Consider the following 23,442-nt stretch of genomic DNA (forward strand, 5'->3'; position numbering starts at 1 on the left):
GGCCTCGCATCCCAGTACGTCAGGCCTCGCCTCCCAATACATCAGGCCTCGCCTCCCAGTACATCAGGCCTCGCCTCCCAGTACATCAGGCCTCTCCTCCCAGTACGTCAGGCCTCGCCTCCCAGTACGTCAGGCCTCAACTCCCAATACGTCAGGACTCACATCCCAATTCGTCAGGCCTCGCCTCCCAATACATCAGGCCTCGCATCCCAGTACTTCAGGCCATGCATCCCAATACGTCAGGACTCGCATCCCAATACGTCAGGCCTCTCAGTACATCAGGCCTCCCAGTACGTCAGGCCTCCCAGTACGTCAGGCCTCCCAGTACGTCAGGCCTCCCAGTACGTCAGGCCTCCCAGTACGTCAGGCCTCGCCTCCCAGTACATCACAACACGCCTCCCAGCCTTCTGACCTCTGGGTTGCATTGATCCACATTCAAGTATGACTGAATTACAATCTTCCACAAACATGGCATGTCTGAACATTGTTCACCTGAACATTATATCATCTGAAGGCATGTTGTGTTTTTCCTGATTTTACTCACCATTTTCATAAAAACAACCTGCTATGATAATGTGAGAAATCCTGTAATATGGTGCCATCTAGCTGTCAGGGTACTCACTAGGCTTTGGATCCACAGTGGAGCCAATCAGTTCAGATTTCCTTAGATTCTGTTGAAATACACAGAAAGTAAGATGCTCTTTAAGATACATCTCTTTATCATAATTAAAACCAGAAAATGTTTATGAAAATATTTTTATTTAGTTTACATTTTTTTGCTCAAGTTAAGACAGCTCATTCCAACTCTTTCAGAAATAAGTACAGCTGAAGGGTAATTCTGAAAACAATCCCTTAAATAAGCAGATGACAATATTTATAGGATCACGGAGTGTCTAAATAATGTTTTTGAACTATGAACTGATAACAAGTCAAGTTAAAGACAGACCTAGGAACAAAACTAAAACAGCATTAAACTGTATACTGCACCATAATACCTCCTTATCGTATTCAGCTAAAGACAAGTAATTTCTTATGGAGCTCCAGAGCTTCCGTGCAATCCATTATCTCGTGAGGATGAACACAGGATGAGAACGCCGGAATCAGCTGGGTACCCAACCCTGGATCAACTGCAGTATCTGGTGAGGTTTGGGTACTTTAAGAACATAGTCAATTAACAATTTAATGCACACCCCATAGATGCTTTTAATTCCCCAAGACTGTCTTCAAATCCGCCCGAACCTTGTTGGAGAATTCAAATGTGCAACTTTTTAAAAGATATAGGAAGATAATACAGTGCTATGAATGTGTTTTGAGTTCCCGCACACTAATAAAGAATAAGACTTTAATGAATAGAGAATCCACTACAATCTTCTTAAATAAGACAGGCCTTCATTTTATCCAAAGCACAGTAAAGCTACAGATTTGCAGAACTCAAACTTTTTCAATCACTGCACAAAATCCCTGTTTCAGTACATGCTGCTCTCTAGTGCTGCAGTTCTTTATTTATTATTATTATTGCTAGTTTAATGATCACAGCACTAAAAGCAGTAGGATTCATTCAGGATGTCCAACTTGCAGAAGCACAGTGCTGAACTTAACTAGCTGACATTCATCCTAAAATTATTATCATACAATGGTCATCATACTCCAGTTACATTATTTTACTTAAGTGCACGTACTGCATAATTCAATCTAACATCTTGTTCAAAAGGATCAAATGCATTACGTCTGGCTACCATTTCTATCCCACTCGCTAGTCTTTTCACAGTATATACAGTATAATAGAAACTCTGAAATCTATCATCTTACATGGGCAAAGGTCGAATCCATGAAATAAAGCAGGGAGAGAACAGAACATTCTATTTCTGTTTTCAGCAGTACTATGAAAGCAAATGTTAGAAACTGAGAAATGTTTTGATACAATTTGCACAGTAGGAAAACATCCTTGTAGTTCCGTGGTTGTAGAAGGTGGTGATGTCTTCCCATTCAGTGTTCTATCGTACATACAGATTAACCCCTGTAGTCCCATGGTTCTAGAAGGCAGTGGTATCTTCCCATTCAGTGTTCTATCGTACATAGAGATTAACTTCTGTAGTTCCGTGGTTCTAGAAGGCGGTGGTGTCTCCGTATTCAGTGTTCCATCGTACATACAGATCCAGGGTGGTGGGACTAACACTTGGCTTGATCCGTTTCAGAGAGTCCTCAAAGTCTTTGTAGCGAATGTTACGCATCTACACACGGACAAGGACACACATACACATTACTGGCAATTCATATTAGTTCAAAGAATAAGCTATTCCTCCAGTTACAGTTTTAAAGGAAAGCCGTTTTAAACTTACATCACTGGCAGCCATATTCCTTACTTGCTCTGGTCCCAGTTCTGAATTATTAGAATAAACAATTGCAATCACACAAGCAAATCCTCATATATCCAATATGTAACCAAACCCTTTATAATATTAATACACAGCCAGGCCCTTTACTATAATTATAAACAGACAGAATAATTTAGCATTGGGTAGGCTGAAAGATAGGCCTGGCATTTACTCACCCCTGATTGGTCCAAGAGCGGCATCCTTAGCCAATGAGGTAAGATCACTTCCAGAGTAGCCCCCTGTACGTCTATCAAGGTTTGTTAAAGTTAGAGCACACCTAAAACTTCAAAGATGTCTACACATTGTAAAGATGTTGGGTGACAAATGTCGCCAGGTGTGGTACAATGCAGTAGTATAAAATAACTTACTTTGCAAGATGGGCCAATTCTTTGTGGTTGAGTGGGTTTCCATGTTTTCCCAAAAGATTACCCAGCAACTTCAATCGCGTCTAAAATGGAACCAAAAGTTTAAAAAAAAACAAAGAAAACAGTCATTATATCCACTCAGATTCATGACATTTAATTATTTTACCTTTTAGTATTTTAGCCATCTTTCTAGTCCCACCTTATACAGACCCCTTATAATATAATACATGATAAAAGTATATATTTTGTCTGGCCAAATGAGATGTAGACCACCAAAGATTCGCTCCTATGCTATCTTACTACATGCTATTTAGATTGACCCCTGACCTCCAACATGACCATTGAGCCTAGACGTCAGTTCCTGCCTTCTTGCTTGGAACGCAGGGCGGTCAGGCAAACAAACAAAATATTTCACATACCTCCTCTGTTGGCAAGGCAACGTAAACCCTTTTGGCAAATCGTCGAAGGACAGCTTCGTCCAGTTCCTGAGGTCTGTTAGTAGCTCCCATCACCAGGACCCTTTCAGCTCCATCTGACTGCACCTGTACACAGCAACACCTCAGTTATTTCCTCATTACATGCTCACATTCCTTACAGATTCAAAACAAATTCATAACATTTTATTTGCCATTAAAAAGCGCCTTGCTACAGGGAATATTTAAATCCAACCAACAACCAGCCATCCACAAATAATTCACAGGGAGTACAAAGCAATACAACCTAATACTGTACATTCACCGAAAATAATTATTAGGAACACCATACTAATACTGTGTTTGACCCCATTTCGCCTTCAGAACTGCCTTAATTCTACGTGGCATTGATTCAACAAGGTGCTGAAAGCGTTATTTAGAAATGTTGGCCCATATTGATAGGATAGCATCTTGCAGTTGATGGAGATTTGTGGGATGCACATCCAGGGCACAAAGCTCCCGTTCCACCACATCCCAAAGATGCTCTATTGGGTTGAGATCTGGTGACTGTGGGGGCCATTTCAGTACAGTGAACTCATTGTCATGTTCAAGAAACCAATTTGAAATAATTCGAGCTTTGTAACATGGTGCATTATCTTGCAGGAAGTAGCCATCAGAGGATGGGTACATGGTGGTCATAAAGGGATGGACATGGTCAGAAACAATGCTCAGGTAGGCCGTGGCATTTGAACGATGCCCAATTGGCACTAAGGGGCCTAAAGTGTGGCATGAAAACATCCCCCACACCATTACACCACCAGCCTGCACAGTGGTAACAAGGCATGATGGATCCATGTTCTCATTCTGTTTACGCCAAATTCTGACTCTACCATCTGAATGTCTCAACAGAAATCGAGACTCATCAGACCAGGCAACATCCTTCCAGTCTTCAACTGTCCAATTTTGGTGAGCTCATGCAAATTGTAGCCTCTTTTTCCTATTTGTAGTGGAGATGAGTGGTACCCGGTGGGGTCTTCTGCTGTTGTAGCCCATCCGCCTCAAGGTTGTGCGTGTTGTGGCTTCACAAATGCTTTGCTGCATACCTCGGTTGTAACGAGTGGTTATTTCAGTCAAAGTTGCTCTTCTATCAGCTTGAATCAGTCGGCCCATTCTCCTCTGACCTCTAGCATCAACAAGGCATTTTGGCCCACAGGACTGCCGCATACTGGATGTTTTTCCCTTTTCACACCATTCTTTGTAAACCCTAGAAATGGTTGTGCGTGAAAATCCCAGTAACTGAGCAGATTGTGAAATACTCAGACCGGGCCGTCTGGCACCAACAACCATGCCACGCTCAAAATTGCTTGAATCACCTTTCTTTCCCATTCTGACATTCAGTTTGGAGTTCAGGAGATTGTCTTGACCAGGACCACACCCCTAAATGCATTGAAGCAACTGCCATGTGATTGGTTGATTAGATAATTGCATTCATGAGAAATTGAACTGGTGTTCCTAATAATCCTTCAGGTGAGTGTACGTGTCTTAAGGAAACTGTAGATTTTCACCCCATCAAACTCAATCAGAAACTCCGTTTTTAGCCGGCGGCTGGCGTCGTGTTCCCCTTCCCTTCTCTCACAGAGCAGGCTGTCAATCTCATCTGGGAAGACATCAGACGGTTTTCACCAATATCACTTCAGTCTAACAATATAATGCCCCCCCCACAATCAACAAAAAACAGTTTAAATAAGGAAATGCGTAAATATACCAGATACATTTCAATCCTAATGCAGTCAGTCGTTCTGTCAGTCACTGTTAATAAGATTCTGCTTGATGACTAAGAAGTTATTTTAAATATCAATGTAAGATCCTGAGTACACTGGAAACAAAACATGGCGGTCCTGGCCGTCCTGAAAACGGCACTGCAGGGCAGAGAACGACAGCCTATGAAGAACCAACCAACCTACCAATGAAGATGATGGAAGGCTGTAGTTCTCTAGCAACAGCAAACAGAGCTCTAACCAGCTTCTCTCCCTCCCCCACCTGGGAAGACAGAAACACATCACTGAACTACACATCCCAGCGGGCTTTCTGCTTCAGATTGAGACATTTTCTGTATATTATTTTGTCTCTAATACAATACTTTATATCCAAACTTATTGGATGTGCTTCATCATTAAGTAAGACAACGAACCGCAACATGGTGCCAAAGTAACTACATAATTGTTCAGTGTCAAAGAGAATAATGTTCTCGACTGGGCATGTCCATTTACTGATTCAAATCAATGAAAGACTTTCATTTGCTGAAGACAAGATTTATTTCAAGGCAAAAAGCCTTGAAACAAACAGGGACCAATGATGACTGTGAAGAAGCCTGTCAGAGCATCACATTCAATGCATTTCGATCAGTTTAGAGCTTTTGTGGTTGCTACATGATGGGGAGTACAGGGGGTCATTCGTGACGTGGCTCCTCACCCATTTAGAGGTCAGACTGGCAGCACTGATGTTAAAGAAGGTGGCGTTGGATTCCATAGCAACTGCTTTGGCCTGGGTAGGAGGGCAAAATACATTAATGGTTTTTCATGAATACACTTAGTAATGAGTTGCAACATTCAGTAGAGTGTTGGCAGTGCTGGTAGTGGTGGTGGTGGTACTAGTAGAGGCGTTGGTAGTAGTAGGAGTAGTAGTGGTGGTAGTAGTGGCAGTAGTAGTAGTAGTAGTAGTAGTAGTAGTGGCAGTAGTAGTCGTAGCGGTAAAGGTGGTCGTAGCAGTAGTGGTGGTCGTGGTAGTGGTGGCAGTGGTATTATAGGAGTAGTAGTAGTAGTGGCAGTAGTGGTGGTCGTAGTAGTGGTGGTGGTGGCAGTGGTATTATAGGAGTAGTAGTAGTATTATAAGAGTAACCGAGTCACCAGCATGGTCTTGCCGTTGCCAGGAGGACCGAATAGGAGCAGACCTCGTGCAGGGGATCTGAGACCGGTGAACAACTAGAGAGGGTGACAAAATCAAAAAACAAAACCACTGTGAGCTCCTTCACATGACATACCAGCCATTAAAGGAAGGGGAATCAGGGAATCACTGGCAGGAAAACTTCAGGGTAGACAGGACATTTGCTCACTTCTGGTCTGAGTGCAGGCAGGATGACGATTTCCTGGAGAGCTTGTTTAGCCAGCTCCTGACCTGCAATGTCGTCAAAGCTCACTGAAGACCCACTGAAACATACGAAAGCAACGTATCTTTCAATCTACAGTCAATGCTTGTCAAGGTTGATAGAGAGACTTCTCGGTTCAGGTTACATCAGTTTACTAACATACTATGGACCTGGACAGTATTCACAAGTAATCTCCTCCTTGGCATGTGGTGAAGAGGGCCAAATCTGTTCTACCTGTCAATGATCTCATTCAATATAAGGTTAGCCAGCTTGCTGTCCACATTTTTGAAGTTCTTCATGTCTCTTCGCAGTGCTGATGAAGACGCTGGTCTGCTATTCTGTCCTCTTCCTGCAACCCGGGGCACCACCTAGTAGCAAATTAAGTGAACATTTTAATTATTATTATTGGATACTTAAACAACGGAGGTCATGTAACGTTAATTAACAGTCAGGAAATCCAATAAACCATATATGAACTTCAGAAACTGAATGCAAGTACACAATAATATAACAAGAAACCAGGCAAGCCTAGTTCAGCCGGCCCACAATAGAAAATGTTGCCACCTCGAGATTCAAACACGGGTCGCCTGCATGAAAGGCTAGGTCGTTAACCACTACACCATAGAGCTGTACAGTTGCTGGGTGTCAGTAAAGCATTGTCTCTCTGAACAAATCCTCTTTTCCCATTGGCCATTTTAATAGGTAATTGGCCATTCGTGAATGACATTGATACAGTTAAACTGACTAACGTTTCTTACTAAGTTTACCTCCACCACAAATAGCAGCTATGTATTTGGTTTGCCACTGGCCGTTTTATCAGCGTAATAGCCAGTAATAAGCTTTACCAGTATCTACTAACTTAGTGGAATAGTCATAAGAATTGCTAGCTAGTCTGCCAAAGTTATTTCATATGGCATAAGAACTTATTTTCTTTCAAGGCAAAACAACATACTTTTTTCTTTCATTTGTGAATGACATTTACAGTGGGGCAAAAAAGTATTTAGTCAGCCACCAATTGTGCAAATACTCCCACTTAAAAAGATTAGAGAGGCCTGAAAATTTCATCATAGGTACACTTCAACTATGAGAGACAAAATAAGAAAAAAAATCCAGAAAATCACATTGTAGGACTTTTAATGAATTTATTGGTAAATTATGGTGGAAAATAAGTATTTGGTCAATAACAAAAGTTAATCTCAATACTTTGTTATATACCCTTTGTCAAACGTTTTCTGTAAGTCTTCACACACTGTTTCTGGTATTTTGGCCCATTCCTCCATGCAGATCTCCTCTAGAGCAGTGATGTTTTTGGGCTTTCAACTCTCTTCAAAGATTTTCTATGGGGTTTGGTGACTGGCTAGGCCACTCGAGGACCTTGAAATGCTTCTTACAAAGCCACTCCGTCGTTGCCCGGGCGGTGTGTTTGGGATCATTGTCATGCTGAAAGACCCAGCCACGTTTCATCTTCAATGCCCTTGCTGATGGATGATTTTCACTCAAAATCTCACGATACATGGCCCCATTCATTCTTTCCTTTACACGGATCAGTCGTCCTGGTCCCTTTGCAGAAAAACAGCCCCAAAGCATGATGTTTCCACCCCCATGCTTCACAGTAGGTATGGGGTTCTTTGGATGCAACTCAGCATTCTTTCTCCTCCAAACACGACGAGTTGAGTTTTTACCAAAAAGTTATATTTTGGTTTCATCTGACCATATGACATTCTCTTAATCCTCTTCTGGACCATCCAAATGCTCTCTAGCAAACCTCAGACGGGCCTGGACATGTACTGGCTTAAGCAGGGGGACACGTCTGGCACTGCAGGATTTGAGTCCCTGGCGGCATAGTGTGTTACTGATGGTAGCCTTTGTTACTTTGGTCCCAGCTCTCTGCAGGTCATTCACTAGGTCCCCCCATGTGGTTCTGGGATTTTTGCTCACAGTTCTTGTGATCATTTTGACCCCACGGTGTGAGATCTTGCGTGGAGCCCCGGATCGAGGGAGATTATCAGTGGTCTTATATGTCTTCCGTTTTCTTATAATTGCTTCCACAGTTGATTTCTTCACACCAAGCTGCTTACATATTGCATATTCAGTCTTCCCAGCCTGGTGCAGGTCTACAATTTTGGTTCTGGTGTCCTTTGACAGCTCTTCGGGCTTGGCCATAGTGGAGTTTGGAGTGTGACTGTTTGAGGTTGTGGACAGGTGTCTTTTATACTGATAACAAGTTCAAACAGGTGCCATTAATACAGGTAATGAGTGGAGGACAGAGGAGCCTCTTAAAGAAAAAGTTACAGGTCTGTGAGAGCCAGAAATCTTGCTTGTTTGTAGGTGACCAAATACTTATTTTACAGAGGAATTTACCAATAAATTCTTTAAGAATCCTACAATGTGATTTTCGGGATTTTTCTTTCTCATTTTGTCTCTCATAGTTGAAGTGTACCTATGATGAAAATTACAGGCCTCTCATCTTTTTAAGTGGGAGAACTTGCACAATTGGTGGCTGACTAAATTATTTTTTGCCCCACTGTACACAATAACTATCAATAAAGGGGACAATAACTAAGTGAAAAGACGAGAGAATCGTGGAATCTACCAGAAATAATTGATTAATGTCATTGCTCTCAAAAGATTCAAACATAGGTCTTCCACATGAGAGGCACTGTCTTTAACCACTACACGATGGCATTACACGTTTCAGCAGTCACTAGACTCCATTGAGGATGGTGTAAAACTGACTAATGTTTCTTATTAAGTTTACCTCCACCACAAATAGCGTCTATGAACTGTATTGCTTGTGCTACTGGCCATTTTAACAGCTAATTAGCCAGAAATAGGCTTACAGGTATCTACAAACTTCCTAGGAATAAACATAAGAATTGAGACTGAAGATCGCAATATAATCGTATACAGTTTCAGGCAGAGAAGTTTTTGCCAATACGGAATATTTCACTATAGGTACTTCACTTCACCTGCAAGGAGATACGAACACGGAACCTATAGTTCACAAGTCTGTTTCTCTAACCACTACGCTATTTAACAAGGGGTAGTCAGTCAGTCAGTAAGAGACATTTGCTCGTATTACCCGGGTCCGCTTACGTGGTCCGGCAAAAATGTTAGAACTTGTAATCTTTAAGAATCACTAGCCAATCATCAATAGATGTTTTTTATGTTTGAGCATAGAAACGTAATGATTCATTTAAAAGAATCTGTGTAAATGCATAAAATCATCTTAATTCGGCAACATTTTATTTAATCTCAATGGAAAACAGCATTGAATTGCAGCATAAAATGATATATTTTCACTCTGATGCCAAGATTATTTATTCTCCAATCAAACCTTACGATAGGAAGACACTCAAAAGACACAAAGAAAAATGTTTGAGACAAAAATCTTGGGATAGGACTAGGACTATATGGAACCAGCGTTAAAGAATGGAACGAGGATGTGGCCCGCTTTACATACTAGTTGGTCCTTATTGATACCTTCACATTGTTGGTCCTGCTGGAGCCTGGTTTTATGGTGCTGGAGGGTTTGCAGCGATTGGCCGAGAGACCTGGTCCAGGCTGGCCCTTTAAACCAGACGGCCTAGTAGGAGGAGTGGGGAGACGCGGAGGGCTAGTTCTCCTTTTAGATGCTGACGCACCTTCTGTGGTAGAAGAGAGTGTTGATCTTACCCTGGCATTCCATTACAGCTCAAATCTAACAGTGACATGCTGACAACACTTTGCGGGAAGAATTTGATGAGTAGACTGCATTACTTCAACAATCACCAGAGTGGGAAGTCATGATGTAGGCTAATCTTAAACCATTCTCAATATCACCAATCAGCTGACCTAAAAGAGCGAGTCGGTCCTTTGCCATAGTGAGATTGGTGATCATCTTAGTCTGAAGCCTCTTTGCCCGATCATATTGCTCTCCTACAATGAAAGTAAAAGACAACTAAAGTCAGAGAAACTATAAAGATAACTTAAAAGACTAGCAGGTAGGTATCAGCTTACCTTGTCCCGTCACTTCAATAGCAATTCCCTTTTGCAGCTCTGCAATGCCTTTTTGATACCACTGGACGGCCTCATCCTTAACACCTGTCATCACAGACAGAGAGCCAGAGTATACACGCACGCACTGACAGAGGCACAGACGCCCAGTGAGACAAAGCACATTCTAGCATTGAGTCACATGACATGGGACTTAAAATGTATATACAAAATAAGGAAATGAATAAACCTTTCTCATCTTCATCAATCCTAAGTGCCACGGAGATGTATTCAAATGCCTGTTTATGGTAATTTCGTATGATGTCTACGCTGTCTTTGCTGTCCCCCGTCCTTACTTTTGCCGACATCGTAGCGAAATTTAACTGCACAGAGCTTGATCTAAATATCAAACACAGGAGGAAATAGATAGAATGTTGCCGTATTCAACGTCCTCTGCGATGCACTAATATGTATCCAATTACTTTAATAGTAATGGACATTAACATGTCTTATTTTCATTACAACAAAACCAGTCAGAACAAATATGCAGTGTTGTCTTCTGGAACAGGAAGTTGGCCTTACGCATGCGTACAACTACTGCGCTTGTTTGAACGTGTAAACAAAATTTTAAATATCGTAAAAAAATATATAAAAGCAAAGGTAATGAAATTCAGAGGTTAAAATCAGCAAAAGTTGGAACAGCAAAAGTTGACTGTGGAATACCAAAATAAATGTATTATAAATTATTTATTTATTAAGTATATTCAGAAAAGTCAGTGTTACCACCTTAAAAGACAAGCTTCCGGAATGTGAATAGCCAATCAAAGCTCATTATTTTGTGACGACTGGCGCTGCCTGGCTGTTGTTTCGGCGGCGACTGAAACTCAGAAACCAACATAAACAATGGCTGAAGGTAATGTTCTGTAAAATGTTTAATATCTAGCTGCAAAATTTTGTGTAAATATTTTTCAAGCAGCGTTTAGAATTGTAAGCAATATGCGTCTGAATACGACAGATACGGATCACTATTAGCTGCAGTAACGAGCTATGCTAGCTAGCGCAAGCTACAATTCCTCGACGCTGGTGATGACTGTAAAGACAGTTAATAAGAGATTACCTATTCGAATATTTGGTAGTAAATAACAATATACGCCAAAAAGTCTTCAAGGAATTCGATATCTTTACTGCAGTGTTATCTGCAAGTAATTAGAGCAGAATGAAAGACCGATGCAACGCTAATTTTGCCTTTATTATTCATTATTGTGTTTTCGTTATTTTCAGATCACGCAGACATGGATCAGAGCATGGAAAGTCAAACAGCGGTGAGATACTGTACTATGATGTTTTAATGGCCTGCGTGGAGACCAGAAATCCCTCCAAGGATAGTAAAACACGGACGATTTCACCTTGTATGGATTTCATGTAGGTTCCCATGAGGAAAAAGGCATGTCAGGGAAAATAGAATTACCTGTAATAAAGGTTACTTGACTAAATTTAGCAATGGTCTCCCAATTAATTTCAAAGTTATGGTTGTCACGTTGTTTTCTTTACTAGTACAATTCCTCCATGATTTGGCTGAAGGTACTGTATAGTAAAATGACTACACAATCTGAGCTCTGTTCACTGACACTTTACTGCACCCTCCAGAAAATCGAGGATACAGAGCGTGTTAACGCAGACAAGATCTCTAAACAGAAGGTTGATCTTCAGTCTCTCCCAACAAGGGCTTATCTGGACCAGACGGTGGTTCCAGTCCTTCTACAGGGACTCTCTGTGCTAGCTAAAGAAAGGTGGGGTACTCCTTTATTATATATGAAACCTTAAAGGGCAAACAAATGTAGAGACTGGTGGAGAAGAGTGGCTCTGAAACCTGCTTAGGAAAGGAGGAGGGGTTGTGAGCAGGACCTAACATTGTTTCTCAGTGGTTCTCAACCCTGCTCCTGGGTGCCCCCCAACCCTGCTCCTGGGTGCCCCCCAACCCTGATGGTTTAGACATCTCCCTACTGTCACATCTGATTCAAATGATGAGCTCATTATCAAGTCCTTCATGAGCTACATCAGGTATGTTAGGGCAGGGAGAGATCTAAAACATGTAGTATAGGGGGGTGTCCAGGAGCAGGGTTGAGAAACACTGTTTTAGATTGATAGACCATTCAATAAGAACACATACATATGTGATTATTTATGCCAGACATGTTGTAAAAATCCAAAGGGGGACAACTCTGTATGTGGGAATATAGATCTAACTTTGTAAAAAAAAAAATATATAACCATCTTTAAATGTACTTGTCATATGATCATTACAAAGCACTGGCAGGGCACAAACATTGTGTAATGTCCCTACTGTTTTATTCCTAAACTGAGCTCACATGTTGCCTGTTGATGTATAACAGGTTAGTGAAAACAAGGATTTAATGTGTTAATTCTAGCAATGCTTCTCTTCCAGGCCGCACAATCCAATTGAATTTTTAGCCGCCCACCTGCTTCAGAACAAGTCTCAATATGAGGACCGCATTTGACATCTGAAGAAGCCACACTGGTGTAAATGCTATGCATTTCATTCTAGACCTGAATTGTAAAAGAAAATCTTGTTTGTTTTTAATATACATGCTGTACCTGATGGAGTGTACTTATTCCTTTATATTATGATGTTTTTTGTGTGCCATTTCTTTTTGTGACTATTCCTTCCCCTGTACATGGAGAATAAACATGCATGATTGATCTCACATTGTAATATACTGTGGTACACTGGTCATTTTACAAAGAACAACTTGGTCAATGCATTATGCTAGCTAGTTAAGCATTAAAGGACCAGTAGGAGTGGTGTATGGCCAATATACCACAGCTGTTCATTTGTTCGACATGTGGTGGTATATTGGCAATATTCCACAAACCCCAGAGATGCCATATTGCTATTAGTAATTGGTTATCCAATTGGAACAGTAAACGTATCTAATGGCATAGCTATGGCATAAGGTCTCAGAAACCACAGCATTTACCCAATGAGGATTTGAACCACCTGCATTATAATACCAGTTGCCTTAACCTTTTTGGAAATTGACTTTGTGAGCTTTTTGTGGCTTATTGATGCCGATAGACGGTGCAGAATGAAATATGTCTCGCTTGGCCATAACTATTAAGTTACAACCAGAATTAATCTGAGAGCGAGTACCTACAATGACCCATAGCTTTTTGAAAAGGGACTTCATCTCCTGGTGGGCACTGTAAAATTGTTACCTTTCCCTGTATGCTGTGAAGCTGTGAACTCCACCCCAGAGATGTTCCAGAATACCAGTACAGATGGCACCGTGCATGCACTCCATACCAGAGGAGTTATGTCACTAATTGTAACAGACAACATAGGCTTGTCTATATTTACTATCAAACTATTCTGTGACAGGCAAGTGTTACTGGATCTGACTGCAGCATCTCAAACTTCCATGGGGGGGGATAGTCAGTCTGATAGGGCTGAAGTCGTACGTGTGGGCTGCTACTAAACGTAGAGTTTCCTTCCCAACTTGTCGCCTATCTTTTCACATTACGACTGAATGTAAATCTGACCAGAGCTTTGAAATAGACTTCACCACAGTGGCAAAAACTGACAAAATCAGATAAACATCAATGGCTAGCTTTCCACACAGGTTACTCTCGGTCGCTAACACAGAAAATGAAACGAAATGTAATGAGTAAATTAAGTCTTGAAACTGAATGACACAGCTATTAAGGATTAAATCTAAAAAACAAACAATTTCTCTAAATCATAACCTTGTATTTTTCTATATGCAGTACATGTGTATAACGCATACTTTATAGTATGGTATATGTAAATGTTATACACTACAATGGTTTTTGAGTTCTGTGAGTTTGGAAAAAAATATCACGACTCTATTAATTATATTAAGTGTATAATAATCGCGTTGGTTCTAATTGACTACTACAACGCAGATTTGACTTACCCTAAAGCTTTTATAACTCAGTGACACAAATCCTAACCACCTCATTGAAATGGTAATAGCATATTGGTAATACCTTACTGCGGATCTCAAGCCCTGGTAGCTCGCCGTGATCGTATAGTGGTTAGTACTCTGCGTTGTGGCCGCAGCAACCCCGGTTCGAATCCGGGTCACGGCATTGCGATACACAATGTCACGGCAAAAGGGTTATTTTTGGATAGTTTCAATACTTCACAATTATCAATTGTAATAAAATGTTTTTGAGTAAAAGACAAACGTACAGTTCACCATTTAGTATTAAAAAAAACCAAGCCGAGCATAAACAATTGTATAGTTTGTATTAGCCCTCCCATACTCATATTCGACGAATAGAGTCACTGTATTCTTTTAAGCAGCCAATCCACGCAACCTTACGTCATTTGTAGAAAAACATTTTATATCCGCCCCTTACCTGCCACGAGGAAGCTACGAATCGCTGTACACTAAAATATGCTAAACCAACCAATCGCTGATAGTTTTGCGGTACCGATACAGTCAGTAGCTAGCACAATTTATACCAAACCAGTTTTAATCAAGTCAGTAGTGCGATTTGGTAAACTGCAATGAGTATTTGTTCACCCGTAACAACCGTTTCATAGACTATATTTTGAAATAGCCTGCAAACTAGCTGTAAAAACTAATCGCTTATATACACTTTTTTAAGCATTTGTATCCACCTAGTGAGCTCAACTTGGCTACTCTGGCTAGCTAGCTTTTCATTCTTTCTTTGTCTCGCCGACTGTTTGTTGGTGTTTTTTGAACAGTTGTACTTTTTCTACCCGACAAGGTTCCACCTTATCAAGATAGGCAGCTCGGGAACTAAGATGTCGAACCGAACAGTGTGCAGAGAAGCAAGTCACGCTGGCAGTTGGTACACCGCCTCAGGTATAGAATTGAACTGGGGAATGGGCCGTGGATCAGGGAGCTAGTCGAGTAAGCTATCAAAGCTAGCTAGTGCAATAATGGTTTCTATAGCGTTTAGGGGTTGTATTTAACTGGGGTAGCCATCCTAGCTAGCTTAAGGCGAATCTTTCTTAGGGCTGCTGTTGTTCGGGGAATTAACTGGCTAGATGGGTTGCTATCTGGCCTTCTAGATGGCTAATTGAGTAGGAGAGCGGTTGGGGAAACTGGTGGCTCTGTATCACTATCATTTGAGTCAGATCAACAAACTCGGCTAAACGTCATTTAACTAGCAAGCTAGCATCATCTGCTGTCACTTTTTATCAAACAGCAAACCAAGCGGAATTGTTGGTAAGTTGCTAACCAATGTTAGAAGCTGGTCAATAAAACATTTAATGAATGCCTTGTTTATTCAGCACTGTATCCGGGGCGGTTCAGTCGAGCTGGTTTGTCAAAACAAAGACCGTTGACTGGAAGGACTACAGTAGAGTACTGCATTTCCACCCCCTATCTGGCTTTGAAAATCTGCCGTGATTAGTTAGGGAAATGGTCATTGGTCATCCAACTAGCTGCAACTAGCAACCCATACGACAGCTTTAACTAGTAGGCTATCTTTGTCAAAACACTGACAACCTTTAGGGATTGTTTGCTAACATAGCAATGACTCCGCTATATATCAGTTCGCCCTGACAGTCTACTTACACCAACAGAAATCATCAGGTTGTGGGTATTGATCTGCCTTGCTAGGTAGATGACTGACTGGACCTTTATGACTTGTTATTGCAAAAGATTAGCCCCCCTATATAAGAACACTTAACTCTTATTCCTTCTCGAGTTTGATAAACGTTAGCAGTTTTAGCACCAACAGTGAATACTTTGACAAATGTCAATATTTAAAGTGTTTACCTTTTATTTGTTTGTCCTGTAAACAGTGGTTCTTCAGCAGGTTTCTTGCAATTCATAATTATTTTATTCAGTTCCTGACAAACGTAAGTACATGTGTTTATACAATTGAAAATGTTCAAAGCGTTGACTGTTGGTGACTCAAGGTTTTGGCAATCAAAGGAACATAGACCTGCCTTCCTGGCTGGGTTGGGCTAGGCTGCAAAGTGAGGGCTTATATTTTATTGGGATCAGCTAGCTATTCCCTCCCCCTTTCACACTACTACAATTGAGCTTAGAAAGCTTGCTGTTGAATTCCTTGTGGCCAACTGTATTAGGCCTAATATATGCACTCAGTAGCCTGTTTATTAGGGACAGTCAGCTAATTCACTTTGGTCCCCCCGGTACCATGGATGGTCCCCTGACACCCATGCCAGAACATCATGAATTATTCAGGGTATGGATTCTACAAGGTGTCAGAAACATTCCACTGGGATGTTGGTTCATGATGGTGACAGGCAGCTGCTACAGATTTGGACAGCAGAACATTCATGCTGTAAACAGCCTGTTCCCTCTTGTCCCAAAGATATTGAGGTCTCAGGGCTTTGCCTGGCACTCTGGTAAACTGCTGGAATTATCCATTTGATGTCCACTGAACTAGAAAGGGATACATGTTCAGCAACAATAATACAATTGTATCACTGTGCTAAGACATTAAGAGCATTCCCCACATTATTACATCTTAGACACCAGCCTGGCTGCTTGACACGCCAGGCAGCGTGGACCCCTTGACATCAGGCTGGGTGGGTCCAATGGGTCCCAGGACACTATAAAGGATGGATCCATTGACTCTAGGCAGGAATGAATTAAGATAATTAGGTAGTAGTTTAAGCAGGGCATTGTAAACAGACATCCCATCCATTGCTCCTTATATCTCCATGAAAAGGCCTAAAACTGACTCAGTTTTGCTCAATGCATAGGATTCCTTGAAGAGAAACACTATCAATGTATTCTTCAAAGTAGCCAAGCAGTAATTGGTGATGTCGGTTTTCTGGTCCTGGTAAACCAGTGAGCCATATCCTACTGATGCCGGCAGTCAGTCTTGTATTTTGTAGCTTTTGATTAGCCTGGATTCCAGATTGGTTTGTGCTGTGAAATCATTGTTTGGCCTGGCTAGGAGTGGTATGATGGCACAAACAGGCTGACACCCAGTCTATCTTCTGATCACAGACAAGGGAAACCATGCAGAGATGTAATCACTTGCTAATTACATGGTGTGTTAACTTAAAGATGCATCTGCTGCTGTTTGCCTAAGGATAATCATTTCAGTAGTTTTTTTTTAGGCCCATGTCATTTCTTCTCTTTATCTCTCACTGTCTTACCTTTGGTGTTCAGGTTCCCAGCTGAATGCCCAGCTAGAAGGCTGGCTATCTCAGGCCCAGTCCACAATCAGTCCTGCCAGAGCCATCATAGCCCCGTAAGCAACATCCATTACAACATTCAGCACCGTCAAGTTTGTTTCAGTCAGAGCACACCTTAATAAAAATGCTTTGAACTGAAAATTAACCTAAGCACACATTATTGGACAAGTTGTTGTATCGAAACAGAGAGGACAATATTTTTTGGCCCTTAAAAATACTGCCTTGTCATTTCTTTGGGGGTTTCCTTGTCATTGTCTGCTTAACGAACATGTGTGTTGGTTTCCCAGGCATGCGGGATATACCTATTGTGGAGCGTGTGCAGCTCATGCCTACAAACAAATAGACCCTTCAGTTACGTAAGTGACTCAACATCTAATAGTTACTTGGATACAAGGGAATGTCATCTTTGGCAGTAACAAAATTAATTTCCATAGAGATGATGATCCTTTAGATGGTTCAAGATGTAAAAACAGTTTGTCTACCCCAACTTGCTTGCTATAGCAAGTTGGTCCAGTCTGTTGAGCTGTGCTTTGTCTGGGTCTGTCCTGTCTCTAGTCGCAGGGTGTTCATCCTGGGTCCGTCTCATCATGTGCCCCTCTCGCGATGTGCCCTGTCCCCTGCAGAGGTGTACAGGACACCCCTCTATGACCTCAGGGTTGACCAGAATGGTAAGGACGCCCAAACAGCTGTCAATTATGATACTAAATTATACTAACCCTAAAACTAAGCATAACAATTTAATTTTCCCTTTTGAGGATAGGCCAGAGGTTGTCCTTGGTTTACTACTCTCGTGAGGACTTTTTTCCCCAAGTATAGTAAAACAAAACATTCACTCAGGTTCCACTAACATAGGTCAAACGCACACCATTACTCTCATGATGGACGTTGTGACCCCAGAGAAATATTAAATGTCAGGAGATGCCAGTTGTAAGTGTCTAAAATACTAACTAGGTAGCACATAGCGCTGATCCAGTCTTTTCTATGCAGTCTACGCTGATTTGTGGAAGACTGGGATGTTTGAGCGGATGAGTCTCCAAACTGACGAGGATGAGCACAGCATTGAAATGCATCTGCCTTATACTGCTAAAGCCATGGAGAGGTAAGGTGTGAGTGTGTGAGTGTGTGAGTGTGTGAGTGTGTGAGTGTGTGAGTGTGTGAGTGTGTGAGTGTGTGAGTGTGTGAGTGTGTGTGTGTGTGTGTGTGAGTGTGTGTGTGTGTCTTTTAGGCATCCTAATATGCCAGTTTTTCTTGTTGCTGTGTTACACACGAGGACCCCAGATTCCAGCCTATAGGGGCTCTCTTGTTCCCCCTCAATGGACTGTCCATCGTTGGATGTCCTGGGACTAAGAATGCTTACAGCATTAGTGTCTTTATTACATCCTCCTGTGACTGACCGGGTTGCCCTGCTCAAACTAAGCAGCTCCAGTGTGCTGACTGCGTTCTGTCCAGGACTGCTAGCTGTGTTTTGGTGTGTTTCCAGCCATAAGGACCAGTTCAGTATTGTCCCGGTTCTGGTGGGAGCCCTGAGTGAGTCCAAGGAACAGGAGTATGGAAAACTGCTGAGCCGATATCTGGCTGATCCCTCTAACCTGTTCATCATCTCGTCTGACTTCTGTCACTGGGGTAAGTCCCCTGCAGGGTGATTAGAAATTAAACGTATTCTTGTCTTTTTCTCCCCAATTTCCAGCAGATCAATGGAACTGATGTGTTCCTCTGTTCCCCAGGTCAATGGTTCTAATGTGTTCTTCTGCCCCCCCCCCCACCCCTTTACAATGGTTCTAATGTGTTCTTCTGCCCCCCCACCCCTTTACAATGGTTCTGGTGTGTTCTTCTGTTCCCCAGGTCAGCGGTTCCGTTACACGTACTATGATGAAGCTCAAGGAGAGATCCACAGGTCCATTGAACATCTAGATAGAATGGTAAACAGCCCGTGCTCACATCCAGCACAGAACAACTTCTGAACATTTAAACACAAAACTTAGGAACATTTTGGTGGATTAAAATGTACGGCAAGGGAGTAAATCGTCTTTGTCTCTGGCCATGCTGTAACTGGACAGCAGGGCGATATGCCAGATGCCCCAGAGCACATGATATTTAGGATACACTGACAATGCAAGAGAACAATGGAGGTTGCAGAACAAGCGCAGGGCCCTAAAGTCTGATGCGTTCTTCCTGTCTCTTCTTTCCAATCTCAGAATGATCATGGATCAATGCAATGCCTGGACACTCTTTCTTGACCTGAAAATGTCTTTGATTGTGACTTGGTCTCAGTATAGCCCAGGACACTCCATGATCGGTCATTATTTAAGTATAACACAATTCCATAGCAGAATAACAATAGAAACAAAAAACATGTAGGCCTAATAATAAAATATAACAAAACAACTGGGGGACTGACCAATCAAATATGTTCATAAGTTTAGACAAGCCTGATCTGTTTTCTGCTTGACTTGACCAACTTTTACACAATATACAGTGAAGTTTGTTGATTCAAAATCCCAAATTGCAAATGGAGAAACAGAGAATAAGCCTTCTAAGGGGCAGAAGTGACAAGTTAGCCTTTTGGGCACCAAAGCAAAAGGAAGGCGCAGATGCCCGGTGTCAGTAGGATTTAACCCATTGGATGGGAATTGTAACATGGCTGATGAATGTGCTGAAATCTATATAACACTCTACTAAAGGATTCAGATCTATTAAACTGATGTAGCACTCTACTGAAGGATTCAGATCTATTAAACTGATGTAGCACTCTACTGAAGGATTCAGATCTATTAAACTGATGTAGCACTCTACTGAAGGATTCAGATCTATTAAACTGATGTAACACTCCTGAAGGATTCAGATCTATTAAACTGATGTAGCACTCTACTGAAGGATTCAGATCTATTAAACTGATGTAGCACTCTACTGAAGGATTCAGATCTATTAAACTGATGTAGCACTCTACTGAAGGATTCAGATCTATTAAACTGATGTAGCACTCTACTGAAGGATTCAGATCTATTAAACTGATGTAGCACTCTACTGAAGGATTCAGATCTATTAAACTGATGTAGCACTCTACTGAAGGATTCAGATCTATTAAACTGATGTAGCACTCTACTGAAGGATTCAGATCTATTAAACTGATGTAGCACTCTACTGAAGGATTCAGATCTATTAAACTGATGTAGCACTCTACTGAAGGATTCAGATCTATTAAACTGATGTAACACTACTGAAGGATTCAGATCTATTAAACTGATGTAGCACTCTACTGAAGGATTCAGATCTATTAAACTGATGTAGCACTCTACTGAAGGATTCAGATCTATTAAACTGATGTAGCACTCTACTGAAGGATTCAGATCTATTAAACTGATGTAGCACTCTACTGAAGGATTCAGATCTATTAAACTGATGTAACACTACTGAAGGATTCAGATCTATTAAACTGATGTAGCACTCTACTGAAGGATTCAGATCTATTAAACTGATGTAGCACTCTACTGAAGGATTCAGATCTATTAAACTGATGTAACACTACTGAAGGATTCAGATCTATTAAACTGATGTAGCACTCTACTGAAGGATTCAGATCTATTAAACTGATGTAGCACTCTACTGAAGGATTCAGATCTATTAAACTGATGTAACACTACTGAAGGATTCAGATCTATTAAACTGATGTAGCACTCTACTGAAGGATTCCGATTTATTTAACTGATATAGCACCCTTCTGAATGATTTATTAAAATTGCACTCAAAGTATTCACGTTGTTTAAAATGATCTTGCACTCTACTAAGTTATATAATATTATGATATGGATTTATTTAAAGTGTTCTGAAATGCTGTGGGTTCTGTTTTTTACCACATGCCTCTGGTCACAACCCAGCTTCTGCTCTGGTTTGGTTTGGGGGATTGCAGAGACCCCAATATGCCTTGGGTGGGACAGCTTCTAGATATAACACACAGACCTGTAATAGTTTAAAGAAAACCAGGACCTCATGTTCTTCATATAGACCAGTTATTTGTTTGTCCGGGCCCTAATCCCCTCTGTTTTTCTTCAGGGTATGGGCATCATAGAAACACTGGACCCCACATCTTTCACCAACTACCTGAAGAAATACCACAACACTATCTGTGGACGACATCCTATCGGGGTGCTGCTAAACGTGAGTGCTAATGATGCATGTCCCCTCCCCCGCGCCTGACTGGGCCCCCCCATCCCCGCGCCGCGCCTGACTGGGCCCCCCCATCCCCGCCCCGCGCCTGACTGGGCCCCCCCCCTCCCCGCCCCGCGCCTGACTGGGCCCCCCCCTCCCCGCCCCGCGCCTGACTGGGCCCCCCCCTCCCCGCCCCGCGCCTGACTGGGCCCCACCCTCCCCGCGCCGCATCTGACTGGGCCCCCCCATCCCCGCGCCGCATCTGACTGGGCCCCCCCCACCCATCAGGGCTAGCTGGGCGTCCCCCCGCCCCTGTCGAGGCTGACTCTGTGTCCCTGTGTGTGTTCCAGGCCGTCTCTGAGCTGAGGAAGAGTGGAACAGAGATGAACTTCTCCTTCCTGAACTATGCCCAGTCGTCCCAGTGCAGGAACTGGCAGGACAGCTCTGTTAGCTATGCCGCTGGGGCCCTCATCGTACATTGACGAGGTTCACCTCGCACACATCCTGAATGCTTCCTCTTCCTTGTATAGCGCACAACCTTTGACCTGGGTCCACAGTAGCCTCGTCCAAGCCAGCGCATACTAGGGAGCCGCACAGCCATGGCATGATGGTTCTGTAGTGAGTCCTCTTGGTGTTCAAGGACACGCCCTGATTCGGGTGTTAGTCTATTCCTGGGTACTCAGGGCTCTGGTCAAACTAGTGCGCTACATTGGGAATGGGGTGCTATTTGGGGGACAACCCTTCCCTGGGGCCACTGCAGCTCCGCCCCATGTGCCCCTATCGCCAAAATGACGACCTGAACACACCCCCTAACTCTGCCAGTCATTGAGAAGAGATACTGTATCCAACAGCTTTAGAAACAAGTCTTCTACCTTTTATAGTCTCTCCAACACTTTCCTCCCCTGCCTTTCTCACCTTCTCCGCCATCCTTCCCCGTCTTCTACTCCTCCCCCTGGCTCTCCCCCTTCTCTCCTCCTCCCTCCCGTCTTCTACTCCTCCCCCTTTTCTCCTCCTTTCCCCATCTTCTATTTCTCCCCCTTCCCTGCTCACTTGAGTTCAGAAAAAAATAATAGTTTTGCTTGAAGTGCAGTTGCAGTTTTTGGACATGTTGGTTTGGGAGGGAGGGGGTTTGGTTATTTTGTCTTGGATCAAGGGTGGAGGAGTAGGGGGGAATGTTTGGGGATCTTTCAGGGACTCTGTTCCTGTTTTCCTGAATAAGAAATGTAAGAAATAATGTAATAGCATTAATTAATCTTTACATTTGCAGATGTGCTTATGTAATCTGACTCGTAAAGGAATAATAAAGAGACGTTCAGATCTAAATGGAAAATAATAAATATTTAACCAAAATGGTAACTGATAGAATGAAATCAGTGTTTCATCCGACTGTTCAACATTCAGGGCATCCCAGTAGTCTTGTTGAGTCTCAAAGCACCCTATTCTCTTTCTAGTCCACCTCTTTCCAGCAGGGCACATAGGGCTCTTGCACAAAGTAGTGCACTATACGATATAGGGAACAGTTGGCCCCTCCCTGTCGCCATATTTCACCCTCGTTCCCGTTGTTGTAGTTGCTGACAAAGGGCTGCACCCAGGTCTGCTTTCCAAATCGCACCCTATTCCCTAGTGAACAACTAGGTCCTGGTTGGAAAGCAGTGCACTATGAAGGGGGCCGAGTGTCATTTGGAACGCAGACCACCAGGTCACTAACACTGCTTTACAATACCAAAAACAAAAATACCTTTTCACTTATCTACTCGTGTTAGTCCATTAAAATATATTTTCTCTGATTCATACCTGGTTCCCTTTTTATTTCTACTCCAGAATACTC

General features: G+C 42.3%; 3 protein-coding genes and 1 non-coding gene across 7 annotated transcripts; 3 read left to right on the top strand and 1 right to left on the bottom strand.

The window, feature by feature from the left end:
- Positions 1–1,488: 1,488 nt before the first annotated feature.
- LOC105029456 (spastin) lies at positions 1,489–16,142 on the bottom strand. 2 transcript variants are annotated; one of them, XM_010902825.4, is made up of 15 exons: positions 16,072–16,142; positions 10,298–10,381; positions 10,133–10,216; positions 9,782–9,945; positions 6,533–6,666; positions 6,266–6,359; positions 6,060–6,134; positions 5,626–5,697; positions 5,118–5,193; positions 4,719–4,810; positions 3,160–3,282; positions 2,744–2,823; positions 2,552–2,622; positions 2,340–2,380; positions 1,489–2,231 (listed from the first exon to the last, which is right to left on the bottom strand). In XM_010902825.4, exons 3-15 carry the CDS (start codon positions 10,176–10,178, stop codon positions 2,106–2,108), a joined length of 1,194 nt encoding a protein of 397 aa, XP_010901127.1. In that variant the 5' UTR covers positions 10,179–10,216; positions 10,298–10,381; positions 16,072–16,142; the 3' UTR covers positions 1,489–2,105. The 2 variants fall into 2 exon arrangements, with proteins under 2 accessions (XP_010901127.1, XP_010901126.1); XM_010902824.3 differs by lacking the exon at positions 16,072–16,142 and adding an exon at positions 10,524–10,845.
- LOC105029455 (protein dpy-30 homolog) lies at positions 11,096–13,007 on the top strand. Its single transcript, XM_010902823.2, has 4 exons — positions 11,096–11,186; positions 11,555–11,595; positions 11,921–12,063; positions 12,720–13,007. Exons 1-4 carry the CDS (start codon positions 11,177–11,179, stop codon positions 12,790–12,792), a joined length of 267 nt encoding a protein of 88 aa, XP_010901125.1. The 5' UTR covers positions 11,096–11,176; the 3' UTR covers positions 12,793–13,007.
- On the top strand, positions 14,333–14,404 carry trnah-gug. Its single transcript has one exon. It is a non-coding gene; the product is annotated as a tRNA-His (tRNA).
- memo1 (mediator of cell motility 1) lies at positions 14,729–23,405 on the top strand. Of its 3 annotated transcripts, none has more exons than XM_013131823.3 (10): positions 14,729–14,801; positions 15,053–15,150; positions 17,443–17,524; positions 17,756–17,824; positions 18,024–18,136; positions 18,456–18,567; positions 18,949–19,091; positions 19,311–19,387; positions 21,519–21,623; positions 21,965–23,405. In XM_013131823.3, exons 2-10 carry the CDS (start codon positions 15,090–15,092, stop codon positions 22,094–22,096), a joined length of 894 nt encoding a protein of 297 aa, XP_012987277.1. In that variant the 5' UTR covers positions 14,729–14,801; positions 15,053–15,089; the 3' UTR covers positions 22,097–23,405. The 3 variants fall into 3 exon arrangements, with proteins under 3 accessions (XP_012987277.1, XP_012987276.1, XP_012987275.1); XM_013131822.3 differs by having other exon boundaries at positions 14,741–14,818; XM_013131821.3 differs by having other exon boundaries at positions 14,741–14,759.
- Positions 23,406–23,442: the final 37 nt, after the last annotated feature.

The sequence above is a fragment of the Esox lucius genome, chromosome 5, assembly GCF_011004845.1.
Source record: "Esox lucius isolate fEsoLuc1 chromosome 5, fEsoLuc1.pri, whole genome shotgun sequence".
Lineage (NCBI taxonomy): Eukaryota > Metazoa > Chordata > Actinopteri > Esociformes > Esocidae > Esox > Esox lucius.

Coding starts and splice junctions, on each gene's coding strand:
- LOC105029456 (XM_010902824.3), bottom strand. CDS start 10,641: ATGTCGGCAAAAGTAAGGACGGGGGACAGCAAAGACAGCGTAGACATC. Junction 6,360..6,532: donor TTGAATGAGATCATTGACAG/GTAGAACAGATT, acceptor CGTATGTTTCAG/TGGGTCTTCAGTGAGCTTTG. Junction 2,623..2,743: donor GAATTGGCCCATCTTGCAAA/GTAAGTTATTTT, acceptor AAACCTTGATAG/ACGTACAGGGGGCTACTCTG.
- LOC105029455 (XM_010902823.2), top strand. Junction 11,596..11,920: donor GCATGGAAAGTCAAACAGCG/GTGAGATACTGT, acceptor TGCACCCTCCAG/AAAATCGAGGATACAGAGCG. Junction 12,064..12,719: donor TCTGTGCTAGCTAAAGAAAG/GTGGGGTACTCC, acceptor CTTCTCTTCCAG/GCCGCACAATCCAATTGAAT.
- memo1 (XM_013131823.3), top strand. CDS start 15,090: ATGTCGAACCGAACAGTGTGCAGAGAAGCAAGTCACGCTGGCAGTTGG. Junction 15,151..17,442: donor CAGTTGGTACACCGCCTCAG/GTATAGAATTGA, acceptor TTTGGTGTTCAG/GTTCCCAGCTGAATGCCCAG. Junction 18,137..18,455: donor CCTCAGGGTTGACCAGAATG/GTAAGGACGCCC, acceptor TTTTCTATGCAG/TCTACGCTGATTTGTGGAAG.